This window comes from Choloepus didactylus, chromosome 7, assembly GCF_015220235.1.
Source record: "Choloepus didactylus isolate mChoDid1 chromosome 7, mChoDid1.pri, whole genome shotgun sequence".
Taxonomy (NCBI): domain Eukaryota; kingdom Metazoa; phylum Chordata; class Mammalia; order Pilosa; family Megalonychidae; genus Choloepus; species Choloepus didactylus.
In genome coordinates, this window is record NC_051313.1 from 118,840,150 (window position 1) to 118,857,543 (window position 17,394).

The window sequence follows — 17,394 nt, forward strand, 5'->3', positions numbered from 1 at the left end:
ATCATGATATGATGTATATTAAGTGACAAACCTAAGGCCTGGAAAATAATAAATGCCGGATGTATTGTTCGCTCTCACTATCTCCCTACCCGGCTGAAGTGATGCGAATGTTCCCCGTTCACCAGGTGACCAACTCATTCCAGTTTGTCTGGGACTTTTCTGGTTTTAGCACTGAAAGTTCTGTGTCCTGGGAAACCCCTCAGTCCTGGGCAAACCAGGGGTAGTTGGTTATCCTACATGCACACTCTCCGGTGGTACACTCTGCCCAAACCTCAGCTCCCAGACCATGCCCCGGGCCCACTGAGCCTCCTGTGGGATCTGTGCTGGGGTCCCTGAATGGACGCAAATGCCAAGAGGTGGTTTAACCATCATTTACTCATATTTAAACCATTTCCCCAGGTGCAGGGCAGGTAAAAGATACAAAGAAGAGTAAGACACTGTTGCTATCTCACACAAAGGAGCTGTGGGAGACACAGGTATATAGAGAGAGCAAAATTAAGGAGGAAGTGCTTAACTATGGACTGAAAATGGAAGTTGTCTAATTGTTCACTGGGAGAGTCCTTGAAGGCTGGTGCACAGAACAGCCACAACAGAAAGTCCACTTTAACTCAGTGCTAGACACTCCTGCTGAAGTCTAGAGACAGGAGTGGTTGAATGGGGAGGGCCTAGAGCATGGTAGCCCAATGAGGGGGTCTCTTTGGTGTATGTGTGTGTGAATGTGTCATCCCTATGGAGGGTGTTTCAGTTTGCTAGAGCTGCTGTTATGCAAAATACCAGAAATGGATTGGTTTTTATAAAGGTGATTTATTAGGTTACAAATTTACAGTTCTAAGGCCATAAAAGTATCCATACTAAGGCATCTACAAGAGGATACTTTCACTGAGGAAAGGCCAATGGCATCCGGAACACCTCTGTTAGCTGGGAAGGCACGTGGCTGGTGTCTGCTGGTCCTTTGCTCTTGGGTTACATTGCTTTCAGCTTCTGATTCCAGTGACTCTCTCTCTAAGCATCTGTGGATCCTCTCTTAGCTTAGCATCTCCAAAAGTCTCTTCTGTCTTCATCTCCGAGCGTCTGGGTCTGTGTCAGCTATTAGCTTTTCCCGGGGTCAAATGCTGGAGTACATATCTTAGCTTCTCTCCAAAATGTCTCTCTGATTTCTCCTCTGCTCCTTCTCTCCATGAGCTCTCTTAAAGGACGCCAGTAAACTAACCATGACCCACCCTGAATGGGAGAGTTCACAACTCCATTAAAATAATTTAATCAAGGTGTCTCACCTACAGTTGGGTGGGTCACATCTCCATAGAAACAGCCTAATCAAAAAGTCCTACCCTAATCAAAAACTAATTAGTCTGCCCTGTACCTCGACTGTATTAAAGAACATGGCTTTTCTGGGGGACATAATAGATTTAAACCAGCACAGAGGGGCAGTCAGAAAAAGTCGTTATCGTGAAGGTTACAACTAAGTAGTTCTTGAAGATTATGTAGGATTTGCTGATGGGGGAGAGAGGATATTCCAGGCAAGAGAACAGCATGTGTCAAGGTCCAGTGGCAATAGGCAGAATAGGAGACTCTGTGAAGGCCTATCTTTTGCTCTGAGCAGAGTTCAAGGAAGGGAGAATGAGGGACATAATCTTGTTGAGGTAGCCAGGGGTTGGATGGAGACCTTGGAGGCCTTGCATAGGAGTTTAAACTTTAAGGGTAATAAACAACATGATCAGATTCACCTTCTAAGCAATCTCTCCAGCAGCAAACTGGGGGTGGGAGGGTGGATTAGATGGAGATGAGAATGCAGATAGAAAACAAGGAGACAGTTGTCATAGTCCAGCCTGACTGTGGGCACTGAGAGGGGGAACTGATGGAGAGAAGTGACAGAGGAAGACCCAACTGGCCTCAGTGGGTGGGAGAGTGTGGGGAGAAGCCTCAGCAGATCCCCAGGCTCTGGCTCAAATGACTAGGAGAGTGTGGTGGGACATTAATAATCCTGGCTCTGCAAATTATTCGTTGAAGAATTGAAACCTCCACAAGACTCAGTCTCTTCCCATCTATAAGATGGTAATAAGAGTATCGCCCCATGGGATTCTTATTGGGACAAAATTGTAAGTGCTCGTAAGTGTCTAGCACCTGGTATAAGTTCTATATAAGTGTCTGCTACATAAAGAGAGAATTTTCTGGGGGCAGGTAAAGTGTCAGGAGCCTATGGGGACATCAGCATTAGGCAGCTGGAAAACAGGCTTGGAATGTGGGAGCAAGGTCTATATAGAGACACAGAATTTATGGGTGGGAGTTGCCTCCACAAGAATGGGTAAAATTGCTTAGAAATACCATGTCTCTCTATCCTTCTGGAAGGCTGAGGTAGTAGCTACAGAGAAGCAGACTGAGAAAGGGCTCTCTGAAAAGGAGAGCTAGGAAAAAGTGGTGTCAAAGAACCATGCGGTGCTTCAGAGTAAGCAAGATAAGGATGAAAAAGGCCCAAGTTCTTCCTCTACAACCCTTTGGGTTGTAAAAGTGAAGATTCATGTTTCAAATACTGAAGTACAGGAAAGTAAGGAGGAAAGAAGAGAACCTGAAAACGGGTGGACACAAATTACAAGAGAAGGAAGTCCTGGGCATCATGCCCACCAGGTGGCGCCAAAGGCCCTCTGGCTGTCCACAAGGCCCTCTCAGAACTGCCTCTTCTGGCCTTGCTGGCGTTTCCTTCAAACCTGCCAGTCATTTGGCGGCACTGCTTTGGTCCACAAACTACCAAGCTTTCAGTACTGGAACGTTCTGTGCTAGGGATTTGATGGATACAGAGGAGTGGTATATACAACTTTGCTCTTCCTTTCCTGTGTGGAGATAGAATAAGAATCATCGGAGAACAAAGTTCCCATCCATTTCATCTGCAAAGTTTTCAAATCTCCATCTCTATCTACATCACTGCCTCTCCATTCTAAACTGTTTTCTGCACTTCCTGGGACCACTGCAATTGCTTTCTAAATTGTCACTCTGCATCCACTCTCACCACCCCAACCAACCCCAACATGAGTCTTCCTACTGCAGAGCAGTTTCTTTAAAGTGTGTCTGTGTCCTCCCAGCCCATAGTATTGAAGTCCACTGTACTAGTTATCAATGTGGACCTTGGGGTCAGATTGCCTGAATTCAAATCTCAGCGTGGGTAGGTTGTATAATCTGTCTCATTTTGTCATGTTAAATAGGGACAAAAATAGGACTTACCTCCTAGGATTATAGGGAAGACCAAATGGATGAACAAGTTTCTGGCACAGCGCTTGGTACACAGTAAGTGCTCAGTAAATGTGGACTATTATTAAAATCTTTAGGATAAGAACTCAAATCCTTAAAGTGACCTAAATGTTTTCCTTAACCTAGCTCTGCCCAACTCTCTGGTCTTACCTGGAAGCTCGGACCCATACAGTCTTACTACTTCAGCGACACCTGCATTCAGGCAGCTATGTTCACTGCTGCTAGCTCTGCTGCTGGCAGTACTTCTACCCTTTCCTCTCCGATTTTGTCAAACACCCATCTTTCTGAGATGCATTTGAACCACCTCAAGAAAGCCTTCCCTACTCTCAGGTTAGATCAGAACTTTCTCTTTTAAGTTCTTAGAGATCTTTGCACATTGTCCTTCTGGAACTACTTATAATTTCTGTTAAAAACTGTAAGACTAATTTTCCAATATGTTGCCCCTTTTCCCATTCCCAGTATATAAGCTCCAAAGGGCAGCAAGCTGCCTCATTCACTACTGGAAATCAGTGGGATTTTGCAAACTGCTAGGTATAAGAAAACAAGAGCTTGATCTAGAGTACTGATCCAGGAAAGGAGAAAGAAGCACAAGATGTCAGATCATGGAGACATGAGATCAGTCCCATTCTATCAAACAGGCATCTCCTTGGCTCTCCATCAGGTTGCTGTCTCATTACTCAGGGAGACCCCTCTTGGGTTACTTTGGGAGAGCCCCAGAGTAACTGCAACCAGCTCTGGTCCTGGTCCTGGGAGGTCCTTGGGCTGGTCACTCAGAAGAGCAGAGCCTTTCCCCTGGGTGGTGCTGAGGCAATCTAAGACCAGGAAGGTTGGCAGGATTGATAACGGGGTCTACAAATTGGGGTGCAGTAAGGATGAGGAATTTAGGAAGACCAACTCATGCCTCTATCTTAAGAGTAAATTGTCACAACACTATCACGGAGGTTGACAATTATTTTCTGTTATGGACAGTGAGCTTCATGACAACAGCGCCTTGTCTTGTTCCTATCTTTCAATCCACAGCCACTGGCTTAGCAAAGCTTGGTCCAGTGCCAATGACAAGATAGTGTTTGTTTAAAAATAAAAGGCAATCAGGGAAACAGTAAGCGTTGATTGAAGAAATAAGTAAGCCTCTACTCTCACGTTTACAAAAAATCAGTTGCTTCCCCTTAATAACAGCTGTTATTTGTTGAGTGCGTAATAAACACCAGGCACTGTGCTAAATCCTTTATATACATTACAGTGTAACGTAACTTAAATTTGAGGAAGAAATGGAGGGAAAATGATAGGAAAAGAAGGTATGGCAGGAAGGGTGCTTCAGCAAGTGTTAAGGTCTGGAAAGTTGAAATTGATGGCTTCTGAATAGATCTGAAATGCTCATATAGTGAATATATTTCCGAACATACTGTTGGTGGAGGAAGAGCAAAGCAAGGTGGTTTTTTTTTTTTTCCCTAACCAAGGACCTCCTCTCACAGTCCCACACAACCTGGGGTTTCTGAAGGATGTAAGTGAACGTTGCCTCTCCCGACTCTCTCGTGCTGCCGCCCACCCAGCTCTGCAAACCAGGACCCAACTCCATCAGGGCTTCGTGGCCAGCCTCCCCTCCCCCAAGTTGACTGCAACCAAGAGGCACACATCTTCGAGGTCCTACACTTGCGGCACTGACTGCAGACATGCTAAACGCTCCCCCTGACATGGGTTCTATGAATGTGACAGAGGCACCACTGCCACTCCCTGCCTCAAAAGGCTGACATACCCACAAAAAGAGGTGCATTGATATGCTCCAAATACTCCTCAGAAGTAACCAGCTACAGGATGTGGAAGTGCTTTGAAGTATCAAAAAAAAAATCTGGGAGTCATAGAGGGAGGGTAGATTTGCCTTTAAGACACAAAATCCCAGGTTATAACTGGGAATCGGGATCTTTAAGGGAAGCAAGGGAAACTATAGTACCAAACTGATGGACAATTTTGTTAGAAATGAATGCTTTAAAAAAAAAAAACCTGAGAAGTACAATTTAAGGTTTGAGATCTGGATAGCCAGCAGGTTTGAACTGCAAAGTTCAACATACATTTTGAACATGTAAACTGAAAGAGAATTCCTTTAGTTAGGTAGGGCCAGTGGCACACCAACTAGGTTGCTTTGTGAGGTGGTCATTGCAATAGCTTCTAGTTCAGTGGACTCACTATTCTAGTTCAGCTTTCTATTTTTCCTTGGGTCTGTTGAAATTATAAACCTGCCTTCCTATGAAAAGAGTAACACAGGAAAAAATGGTGCGAGAAAAAAAAAGAAACCAAAAACCCAAGAGCAGTAGAACCCAATGATCCCAAGAATTGAGAAGAGCCTGGGGATTGTGCTTGTTTCTTGGAAGGCAGTACTTGGTAGGAAATTCAATGGGACTCCTAAAACTGTCACACAATGTGTAAGGGGGATGGAGTGGGGTAGAGTTGGGGCTTGGACCAATAAATTCAACTTAAGGCAAATCAAAAGGTAAATCAAACGACCGGTCAAAACTGAAATTCCAAAGGCAACTCCTAGTCTCAGCATGCAGTGTGGCCAAAAGGAGACATACCATATTCCCTCTTTTATAGCATTTAGAACTTTCCTGGGTTCAGTTTGTAGAGAACCATACCGAGGTGCCTCCAAAGGTAAATGTCAGATATCCACCCTTTAAGTCAGAATTTTTACTTTTTCAAACCACCAAAAAAAAAAAAAAAAAAAAAAAACCATAAAAACTACATGAAAGAGTACAGCCAGATTGATTTCACTTCATATAAGTCCAATTTGAATTCTCCCCTTTAAACCCAATGGCTTTGAAACAAGTTAAAAGAACTGGCACATCATAATCTAGTGTGCTTTAAAAAAGTGTTGCCCAAGTCCCAACCTAATTCCTACCAAGTCCAACAACAAAGTTTTAAAAAATTCTGTAGGAGTCCTGATACACAACTCGGGTTGAAAAGCACTGTTAAGAGCGCAAAACTTCCATGCCTTTATTTAAAAATTAAAAGTTTTCTACCATGGCCCATTGTAATTACTCTTTTACAATCTTTTAATGCCCCAAATTCTAGAACCCCAACTTTCTAGCTTCCTGAACTATTAACCTTTCCTGGGCAAGGGGGGCGGGGCTAAACTTGTGGAAATGACAGCTTCTTTGTGGTTTTCAGTTGAGTAGGAATTGTTGGAATACAAGGAATTGATATTCTATTAATAAACTATGCAGGGCTCTAATTTTGCAATGCAAGGACGAGACAGCAAAATGTAACAATGAAGTAGGCACAATTGCCTTTCCAAGATACCCAAAGCAGAAAAAGTGTTGGCCCGTGGCTAGTAATTCTCTAGTTAGGACACAACTCACAAATCTAGCACCACAGAAAAACTTAAAAGAGCCTACGTCTTGCAGAGTTCTAAAGGCATGAATGAGCAAGAAGATTTGCTTCTTTCTCCATCTAAACCAGTACAAATCATAATCAAGATTATTTTGAAGGACTCACTTTTACAAAGAACAGATATATTTACTTCATCACCACAGCAATGATCTAGTTATAAAATCACTGTAACTCAAAACTTGAATAATATTTTCTTTATTTACAAGTTAGAATCAACAAACAAAAAGATGACAGTCCGGGGGATCAAATGGGGAGATGACTGAAACCCCCAGGGGCCCCAAATGGAGAAGGAAAAAGGGAAAACAGTAGAAAAAAAAAAGGTCAACATAAAAAAAGGAGCTCCCCCCTTCTTCCCACCCTATGAAGGCTGAAGGAACCACAGCCCTATCCCCCCAGCTTTTCCTAGTTTAAAATAAATTAGACCAACCAACCTCAAAACAGGGCCCTTACAAGTGAACAGGGCAGCTGTGGTTTCAGATGATCCCATATCAGGGCCTTTGCCCACTCCCACCCTGTACCTCTGCCCCACCCTAATCACTCTGAATGGGGGCTCTAAGCACAAAAGGTCACTCCCAATGGGGATGGGAACTCAGATATCTTATTCTGTCCATAAGTCCCTCCTTCAGTAATTGTCCCTGCATCCCTCCCCATGCAGAGCCAGCTCTCCTTAAGTGGGGAGGGGGGGTGAGATGAAGCAATGTCACAGGCAAAGAGGGAAGGGGTGAGGGCAGGGCGGTCTAGGGGTCCGGTCCTGCGGAGCGCCTCCTGCCCCATCTGGCCTGGCCCCTTAGCCTGAGTCTGAATCACTGGTGTCTGAAGAGGAGGAGGATGAAGAGGAGGAGCTGGAATCTGAGCTGGAGCTGGAAGCGCTGAGGCGTGACACTGCTACTTGCTGTGCCGCTGAGGACTCTGTTTTCTCACTCACTACGGAACGAAGTTGAAGGTTAAAGACGCTTAAGTCTGTATTGTCCATTTATTGAGCAAAACAGTCAAGAGGGCGAGGCTTAGTGAATTTGCAGGGGCCTAAGAGGACACTCACCTTTTTTGGGGGGCTTTTTGGTGGAATTGAGCTGCCCACTAACGTCTTGTAATCGCTTTTCCAGTTCCCGCTTCTTCTCCAAAGCTAGTTCTTCCTTTGTCTTTCCCACAGGTTTCTTAATGGCTATAATAAGAAATGTATCAAAACTCACTAATATGTCTATAAATATCTATGTTTTATTGGTCCCTAAGGTTGCAAAGTTTCTTTCTTGACCATCAGCAAGCAACCAATGCTTCCCCATCATCCTGGGAGTTGACAATTATGAGTGCCTAAGCACACCCCAACCTTCTCTAAAATTGTCCTTAGAACCATGAGGATAACTGAATTATGGACCTCATCTCATCTTACACTTACTGTAGGGCTTTCGGGGTTTCTTTCGTAAGCAGGAAAGTACGTAGCGTTCAAGCTCTCTAAGTGTGGATGGCTTGAGTGTTTCAAAATCAATCTCGATCTCTTCTGGGTTTGAGTCACGTAAAGAGGGCTCTCGGGCTTGAATTATGTGTACAACACGCCCCAGCTTCTCCCCAGGTAATTTATTGATGTCCAGGCTCAACTGCCGTTTCTCATCATAACTCATGGGCCTGCTTTCTTCCTCCTCCTCTGAATCGTAGTTTGTAGGTAGGGCAGGTGGGGCTGTCTTTGAGGCCTTTTTGGGGAGTCTGTGAGTAGAAAGAAAATTTTCAACTGGGGAAGCATTGTTTAACTTCTTCCAAGAGGCCCCACTGTTCAACCTAGCAGTAACTGCTTTCCTGGCTGGGGCGGAACTTTGGATTTTTCCATTAAGGTTAGATGGGTGGGTCAGAAGTGGGCTACTCAGACCCCGAAGGAGTGAAGTGGAGCATTATACTGAATTTTTACATGCCAAGAACTTTACAGTTACTTACATTAGGCTTTGAAAACTGGAAACTACACAGGCTTTTTCTCCTCCCCCTCACTGAAGTACTTACCTACCACACTATAAAAAAAAAAAAAAAAGGGAAAAACAATCTAGATTTACCGATTTAAAGAACACACAAAGCAAACCATGGCCCATCCAGCCTGCTACTTGTTTTTATAAATAAGGATTTTTTTTGGAACACAGCCATAACTCATTTATTTACATATTCCCCATGGCTGCTTTTGTTCCATGCTGGCAGAGCTGAATAACTGGGACACAGATCCTATGGCCTACAAAGTCTTTACTATTTGTTACCTGGCCACGTACTTTAAAGATTGACAATCCCTGGTTTAGAGAAAGAAAACTCTGCAAGGAGCAGAAGAGGTGGCACCTCCTGGAGAGACTACAGAAATCGCCAAGCTCTTCTGTTCCCTACCCTGTTAGAACTTACTTGGTGCCACTGCCACTGGAAGGCCCAAAGCCAGGAGGTCCTAATGTAGCAGCACTGCCACTCCCGCTACCACTTGCTTTCTTGGACTTCTTGGTCTGAGGTTGCCGGGGTGCCCGGGGCCCCTTATCATCTTCATCCACCCCAGCTCGGCCTCTATGCTTCTCTGCCTTCCGTTTTTCTTCTTTCTTTTTCTCTCTTTTTCTCTCTCTTCCGCTTAGGTTTGGATATTGGGCCTTGGGACAGCGCAGCCAGCTGTTCGTGTACTGCCCGAAGCTAGAGAGAGAAGAGAATTAGGCATGAGTGGGTAAAGTAGATAGGGTTAGATAATAAGGAGAATAAGAGAAAAAAGGAAAAAGAGGGCATGAACCTCTTTACCCAGTAAATTCAAGTGACAAAAATACCTGTTCCTGTAGTTCTGCCAAGCGATGAGCCCTTTCTTCCTCTGAGTCAGAGCTTTCACTGTCTTCTTCCTCCTCATCTTCCTCCTCCTCCTCAGAGGAGCTCTCACTGCTACTTTCCTCACTGGAGGACTCCGAAGATGACTTGGCCAGGCCAGGAGGCAGGGCAGTAGAGACTGGTAAAGGCCTTGGTTCCAGTGGTTCATCTGGCATCTTGGCATAACGGAACTCAAATACATCCTAGAAAAAAAAGTCATCTTAAACTTATACTGGTAGGCAGTGTCCTGACTATATCTAGCCACTCAGAAGTATAGCTCCGACTTACAATTAATTGTACAGATTGGAAGATTTTCATTAGGGGAGAGGAGTGGGGATTGTGCAACACAGATGATACAAATGCCTCCTCCCCCAAACCATTATTCTTCAAACTGCAATGTTTCATTTACACTCACCTGCAGCTTTCGAGCCATTGCCACAACATCATGGTCTGGGGGATTGTACTTATAGCAGTTGGAGAACATAAGCCGCACATCAGCAGCAAATTCCTGTGCATCCCGGTAATCACGATTCTCCATCTTCCGCTGCAGAAGGAGGCAGCATCAGAAGCTGCACAGGCAGGGAAACTCACTTTTCCCTGTCAACCCCAGACACCATTAAGAGCCCCTTCTTGAGGACACAGTGGAGGTGATGTTAACGATCTGTGCCCTGGGGTTCAAGTTTGGAGTCAAAGGAATTTGAGTAGGTTGAAGAAATATCTTATGTCTAGAAAAAAAAATTTCTAAGTGATAGGGGAGAGGGAGTAGCCTCTGACTGGACTTTCTACCTTAACTTCCCTAACCCAACACTCCCAACAAGTAGTACTTAATCATAGATGAGTGGCATTGCTCTGAGGACAACCAAAACCCAACCTTTCAGTTTCAAACTCCAGGAAATATAGATTTTCATTCATCAAGTACTTAACCTGCCCCATTACTATTTAGTAAAAATAAAATACTAAGAGTCAAGGACTGCTGGGTGCCCATATGAAATGATGGTTTTATTCATCCCCAGGCTCCAATCACTGCCTGAGATCCCCATCTGCCCCATGCAGGGGGTACCTTGACAGTACTGAGGTCCATTGGGTGTTTAATGATGTCATGGTAGTCATGCAGACCAAGAGCAGAAGCGTCCACTGGTTTATAGAAAGGCCAGGCATAGGCAGCATGCTTCTTAGAGAGTAACTCCTTCAAAATGCCATTGCAATGTTTTAACTGCTCTGAAAGCTTTCCTTTCTTGGAGCTCTGGTGTTGTTGCTGAGAGTCAGGCAAGTCTTTTCGAGGAGGCTTGATAGGACGGCCACTCTCTCTCCGCATAGGGGGAAGCCGTGCTGCCTTGGGTTCAAGACTCCCAGGGGGGCTAGCTGGGGAACTAGGAGCCAGGATGGCTGTAGGTGTAGGTGTGGTAGTATCTGCTTTCCGCTTTACCCCTTTTTTCTGCAGAGAGAAACAAGACAGGAGCGTAAGTTTTACTCCAATTCACTTCATTTAACACCTTTCCCTCCTGAATGCTCAAGAGAAATTCAGATCTATACCTTGGCCAGGGGTTGAGCTGGCGGAGCGGCAGAGACAGCAAGGAGCGGGGGTCCAGCGGAGTGCAAAGACTTGAGAAGGGGAGAGGAGATGACAGATGGGTGGGGAATGTTGAGGACAGTGGTTGGTATCTCAGGCGGTGGAGTATACAGGGCTGTGTGCGACACAGAAGAGACAGCAGGCACCTGATGGGCACTGGTGATACTACCCTGGAGTGCTAGAAAAAGGAAAAAAAACACATCAGTTTGGTTCTTTTCCCCATCTTTTGGTCTCCATTAGCATTACTCCCATGCTCCCTACCTGCCAATTTGGCCCCCTTCTTGTGGCTGTTCTTAGGGATGGTCACCACAAGCTCTTGTTCATCTTGTGGCATTGACGCCACTTTCTGTAGGAAGATTTTTTCCAGCGTCTGTGCCATCAGAACAATGTCATCAGTGGGCTACAAAACAAAAACAAACAGACAAAAAACCAATCAAAAAGAATCAAAGGCCAGCTGAAAAAGGACAGACATGAACAACATCTTTCTCAGAGAAAGTCTAAGCCCCAGGGATCACCACTACCAACCCTCGGAAAACCTTTGTCATCCAACAGTGAAATTAATCTATGCTGGGCCACTAGATTTCTAGATCCCCTCTCCAAATCTATCCCTCAAACTGAAAGAAAACAAGGGAAAGAGTTCCTTAGATTTAGACAAAAACATAACAGAAGCAATAACAAAAGCACTGTCTCTCCATCTACTCCCATGTACTAAACACACAGAAAAACTCACCTTGTTGTAGATGTAACAGTTGGTGAACATGGTATTAAAATCCTGCATACACTCTGAAGCAGCCCAGTAATAGTTGTTTTCAAGCCGCCTCTTAATAGTACCCATGTCCATAGGCTGTTTTATAATTTTGTGATAATCCTAAATGAACAAATACTACAATCAGAGCCCCTGAAAAGGAAATCCCTATATGCTAGGGAAACTACAGACCCCAACACACGCGCACACACACCCTATGTGGTCAAAGGGCCCCTAAACTGCGGCCCCAGTTGAACTATAAGACAGAAGAAAATAGAATAGAAACCTTAATGAACACCCACAGGGACGATCCTACTGCTTTTTCTAACCACCCACCTCCCACCCACTTCTGGAAAGCTTCCCATCCTGTGACATTACCTCTGGGGCTGGCTATCCATGGGCTGCATGAGGGAGAGGAAGAAGCTAAGAATTTTGGCCACCGTGGTCCTCTCCCAACCTGGGGTGGGTGGGAATCTGTAAAATGGAGCCAGGGCACAAAAGTTAAGAAAGGGCATGTGGAGGGCACAAATGAGAGATGCCAAGACAGCAAGTGGTGGGATCAATCACAAAGGACCAAGGATCCAGCAATCTGGCGGCTATCAGCCCTACAGAAAAAATAGGAACTCCCTAGGGGCCGCAGCACCTATACTAGGCAGTAAGCCCACCCCCACTCACACACATTCTTGCTCATTTCCATTATATCCCTCCCCTCTCTTTCTCTACTTACCGGCAGACCCAGTTTGACAGCATCCACAGGTTGCCGGAATGGCCATGCAAACTGATGTTTCCACAGAGCCTTCATTACCACCTTGTGCAGATATTGCAGCTGGTTGGTGACCCGTCCTGGTTTCTTGGGATTGGACACCTCAGGGGGTGGAGGATTGGCAGGGGTCAGTTGCAAAGCCGGCACTGAAGCCATTGTGGGACTCTCAAATCCTTCATACAGCAGGGAAGGCTTTCGAATTCTTTTCCCTGGCGCTGCTGCCTCTGGACCCAGCCCCAGTATCCCTGCATTCCCCTCCCCAGGGAGCCTGTGAAATAAATAGGGAAACAAAACTAGATATGGTAATCTTGTAAAGAAAATTAGCAAAGAATGTGATCTGCACTATTTACCCAATACATCCAAACCTAGTGCGAGTTGGTCAAGCTTATGTGGCCAAAAACAATATCCCAACCACCTGAGGAATTTTGGTTGTTCTTGTGCATCCACCCCTTTTTTCTTCTCTTTAATATACAAATCCAGGTCCTACCTTCTAGAAGAGTCTTATGGGCCCTCTCATCAATTTTTCTATAGAAAAGCCTCAAAATTTCTAATACGGCATATAGCATCAGCAAACTACTGTCCTATGGGGGTGGGCCTTAGGGAAAATAGGTGGAGCAAAACTCAAGCTCCAAGCTTCCTCCTCACCAGGGGCTTGGTGGTTGCTATGGTGATCGCGCCTGAGGAAAGGGAGTGAAAAACGGAACAAAACAGGGAGAAAAATTCATAAAATGCTGATGAGCCTCCTAAGAATCCATCTGGGCAAGAGCTCAGCACACCCCACCAGCTCTAGGTGAATTTCACAGCAAAGAACGGACCAAAAATTTAACAGAAGAACCATTCCAACTCAAATACAGATTCAGACAAGGGAGCATTTGTCAGACTTCACAGCCTGGAATAACCCAGCTGCCAGCCCCAAGAGAATATCTGCACCAAACTGAAAGTCTCCTCCCTAGACAGAATTCAAAAAATAAAGCTGCTTTAATAGTCAAGGTCAGCTACCCCGTCCAACCCCCACTAAAAAATAGGACCCTACTAACATCACATCACCACTTAGCATTGTAACCCCGGAGACCAAAGGCCAAAAGTGGTTCAAGTTTACATTCCGTCTGATGCTTCTCCAAACACAGCATTTCCAAGACCTAGTACTAAAGACACGGCACCAAGTTCTCATCGTTTATTCCCACAGAGCTAGAAGGGAAAGGGCATCTCTTCCCCTGTGGTGTCAAAACATCTCCCCAACTAAGTCTCGCACAACCAAGTGTCTGAAAGAAACGCAAGGTGTTAACATCTAAAGACCTACCCGAAACACACGAACTCACCAGCTGAGTGCAATCCCTCTCTACCCTACTCTGGGAATCCCCGTGGCTTTTCCCTGGAGCTCCATCACCATGGCAACTTGATACAGCATTAAACGTGGCCCCGAACCCCCCAAAAAAGGCCCACGACAAACCGTCGCCTGACACCACACCCGCGGGTCCTGCTGCCCGATCAAAATCCTCCACCCTCATTACATTCTGCCATCTAGTAAGCTTCGCCCGACTCGGTGAACACTGGGACACCGTGGAAGAGTAACGTATGAACTGCCAACCTGCGCTCCCCCCATACGCAGTAACTGGGCGGCCGCCACAGTTCCAAAACCGCCGTTAAACCCTCCGCGAGCCCCAGGAGCCAACAGTTGTGCCGCGAAAGAGCAGCGCGCCCGAGCCGACTCGAACACGGCGTCCCGCCTCCCCGCGCCGCCCCCAGCCCACCGCGGCTCGCGGGACGTACTTGCTGTGAGGTGTCACGTTTTGGAGCATCTTGATCGCGGGGAACCGGCGCTGCCCTTAGCCGCGGCAAGTCCGGGTGGCCTCGGTTCCCCTCGCCACCGAGTCCACCATAACCCGGGAAGTGAGGACGGGGGGGGCCGTTGCCTTTGGCCCTCCAGGCGACAACCCCCCCGCCGGGCCGGTACGACAGCAGTTTTCTCCACGGACCCTCGGACACCTCCCGGTAGTTCAGCGCGCACCACTGGCGGCAGCCAAGAAAATGGCGGCGGCCTCAGTTGAGGCGGGCGAGAGAGGGGAAACAGACTCTTCAAACACAAGGACGGGCCCCACTCCCAGACACCGTCGTCAATATACCCCGCTGTTGCTCTGCAAGGATTCCCTCCTCCTGCCGGGACCGTCCGGCGCGGACGTTGTCCCGGTTCGATCTTGGATGGAGGCGGATGAACACGAAAGTGGTTTAGGGAGCCGCCGCCTCCATCTTTGAAATCCTCTTGAGGGTGGAGCAGAGGGGGTGGACAGACTCCGAGCACTGGGCGGGGCCCGAAAAAGGGGAGCTTCGGGGGCTTCTATGGGGTCAATACTGTCCGCCGAGACCAGTCATAGGCCGAGACGAAGGCCATTTTCAAGCGGATGGACGTGGATTGTAATGGCGGCCCCCGAAGACTCGCAGGCTCTGTATCGGTAGGCCGAGTCCTCCGGCTCGCTCTAGACGCTGCTCCACTCCAGCGCGAAATGGCGCCGCGGAGCCCAGCGCCAGCCCTTTATATATAGGCCGGGAGGCGGGGCTTCGCTGCTCATGCGCGCCACCGTGCTCGAGATTTTCCTCCACCCTCTCCGCGCGCGCACGCTCGCTCACGCGCGTGAAGAGGGTCGAGTCGAAGAGAGAGAAACACTTCTCCGCGGGAGCTTTTTCTATTGGTTAATCCACGAGATGACATCATAAATTTAGTTTCCAAGGCTTCAGTAACCAGGCAGATGCTTGCCGCATAGACCCATAGGAAAGCGGCAACCCGCCACATCTCTGAGCCAATTGGCTGCGCTGTGGTCCGGCGACTCCAGTGAAAGAGGGAGGATGAAACGGGTGGAGGAGCCATCTCCCTAGAGCCTCCAGCACCTTCTAGCCCCCTCCTTTTCCAACAATGTCTTCCCAGGCGTCCAAGCCCGTAGCGGCCTGCGACTGCCAAGCTGGAGCAGGTCGCACCATTCGTAGTTCTTCCATTGGCCAGTGGATAGGGCGACGGGAGGGGGCTTTGTGGGCGGCGTAGGCGGCCTCGGCGCGCCAGGGGTGTGGCGGCAAAAGCCAGGCGGGAGGTCGTTCTCGGTAGCGTGGCCGCTGCAATGAAGAATCTGAAACGAGGAAGAAGACGCCATCTTAGAAGCCGCGGCCTGCTCCTTTGGCAAACAGAAAAATCCCAGAAGGTAGTGACGAAGAGATCTAACGTTCCTATGTGCCACAATCTAAAATGCAGGCTTGTCAAGGCCTCTTAGAACCCTCCCCTTCCTTCCTCAGGCCAAAAAAACGAAAGACAAAAATAAAACATCCCTCAGCATCAACTGACTTCCATCAAACTTAGAATGCGTTCCAAAAGCTTCACACACTCACACACCCCACAGTATCTCTCCAATCCCTCCCCTCTCATACCTTAAATTACAAACACAAAAGCCTTCCGGGTCGACACAACCTCCGCAGCCCTAAAGTAGAAAGCCAAATCTCCAAACGCATCCATCCACCCCGTAAAATGAAACCTATCTCCTCCCCAAACCTCATTCCGGTGTCTGGCTCAGAGCGGAAAAACCAAGCCCAGCGAGGGGCAACCCAGGGACCCCTCCCCCTCCCAAGCTCGGACCTTTCCCCACGTTCCCCGCCTATCCCCGCCTGCCCGTCTCCCCGCCAAGAGCAGACCTGCACTCCCTCTCGGGGACCCCCACCCCCCCCCCACCAGGGTCCGCACTCCTCCCCACGGAGCGGCTTGTCCACCGGTCAGCGCCAGGGAGGAGGGCGAGCGGAGGAGGCGACGGCTGTAGCTCATACTAGCCCTCCCCCTCCACCTCTCCCCTCCCCCCGGGCTGTCCGCCTACGAGGAGGGGCAGGAGCCATTTTGGGAGCTCAATTTCTCCCCCTCCTTCGCCCCATTCCTCCAAAGTCTTCCCCGTAATATGGTCATCTGAATAGGGCTACAAATTACATATGAATAAAGATCCGGGCACAACAAGGTCAGGACCTCTAAAGCATCTCGGGTTTTCCTGCCTTCCTCCACTGTCCCTTAGCAGGTGAAACACGTTTCACCCACCGGAGAAGACCTGGGCGAGCGAGCGCCCACCGCACCCCCTACTTCTCAGGCTATAAGGGAAGAAAACAGACTTGTGTGCATCATCAGGCAAAAGAAATTAATGTAGGTGAACGAACATGAAAAAAACCTCCCCCTCCCCCGGGAAGGGCTCGTGATGGCCCAGGTCCATGAGCTCCAACCGTGCCAGCCACCCCCTACTTCGCAATAACCCTTGAGCCCTAACCTCGAATACTGCGTCTTAACATGGCCGCCAAACTCCGGTCGTCTTGACTAACCGATCCAGGCATACCCTGCGGGGGGAGGTGCGCACCGGGAAAGTAGAATGTCCCCCGCCCCCACCGCCACGGATCTGGCCCTGGCCCCAAAAGTACCCGCGGCCCCGCCCGGCAGGCTGCAGCAGGGAGGGGAATGACACAGCAACTTTACAGAGGCCTCCTCCCCTCCTGTCCTCTAGTGGCCCAGCCTCCCAAGTCTGCTTCTCTCCACCCCCGGGCCTTGCAGGTCAGGACGGAGGCCCATCGGGGGCCAGTCAGGGAAGAAAAACTTGGTAAGTCGAGAAGATACTGAGCCTTTAGAAAGGGAAAGGGCGGCCAGACATTACGCTCGCCCATTTCCCTGCGTTCCGGAAAATCACTGCTCCGCGACCCCTGCCAATCCTCCCCTCCTCCACATGAGTCACGGGGAGGCTGCTGCTACTAAACAATTTGGAAAAGTAATTCTTCCCTCCTTTCCGTTCCCTCCCCCGCAGTACACAAGAAGAAGACTGTTCAGGAATGGGGGGGGGGGTGAGGGAGGCAAGAGGCGAGGCCACCCCGGAGAAATCCGAAACCTTA

The 17,394-nt window shown here is 48.0% G+C and overlaps 1 protein-coding gene across 1 annotated transcript; it reads right to left on the bottom strand.

Moving 5' to 3' along the window:
- Nucleotides 1-6,800: 6,800 nt before the first annotated feature.
- Nucleotides 6,801-16,891, bottom strand: BRD2 (bromodomain containing 2). The gene is given in 14 exon segments (XM_037842694.1): nucleotides 6,801-7,545; nucleotides 7,661-7,783; nucleotides 8,015-8,319; nucleotides 8,989-9,182; nucleotides 9,184-9,261; nucleotides 9,390-9,626; nucleotides 9,839-9,967; nucleotides 10,484-10,858; nucleotides 10,957-11,171; nucleotides 11,255-11,393; nucleotides 11,724-11,861; nucleotides 12,466-12,769; nucleotides 14,272-15,617; nucleotides 16,785-16,891. Coding segments are annotated over 13 exon segments (2,403 nt in total). The 5' UTR covers nucleotides 14,301-15,617; nucleotides 16,785-16,891; the 3' UTR covers nucleotides 6,801-7,408.
- Nucleotides 16,892-17,394: the final 503 nt, after the last annotated feature.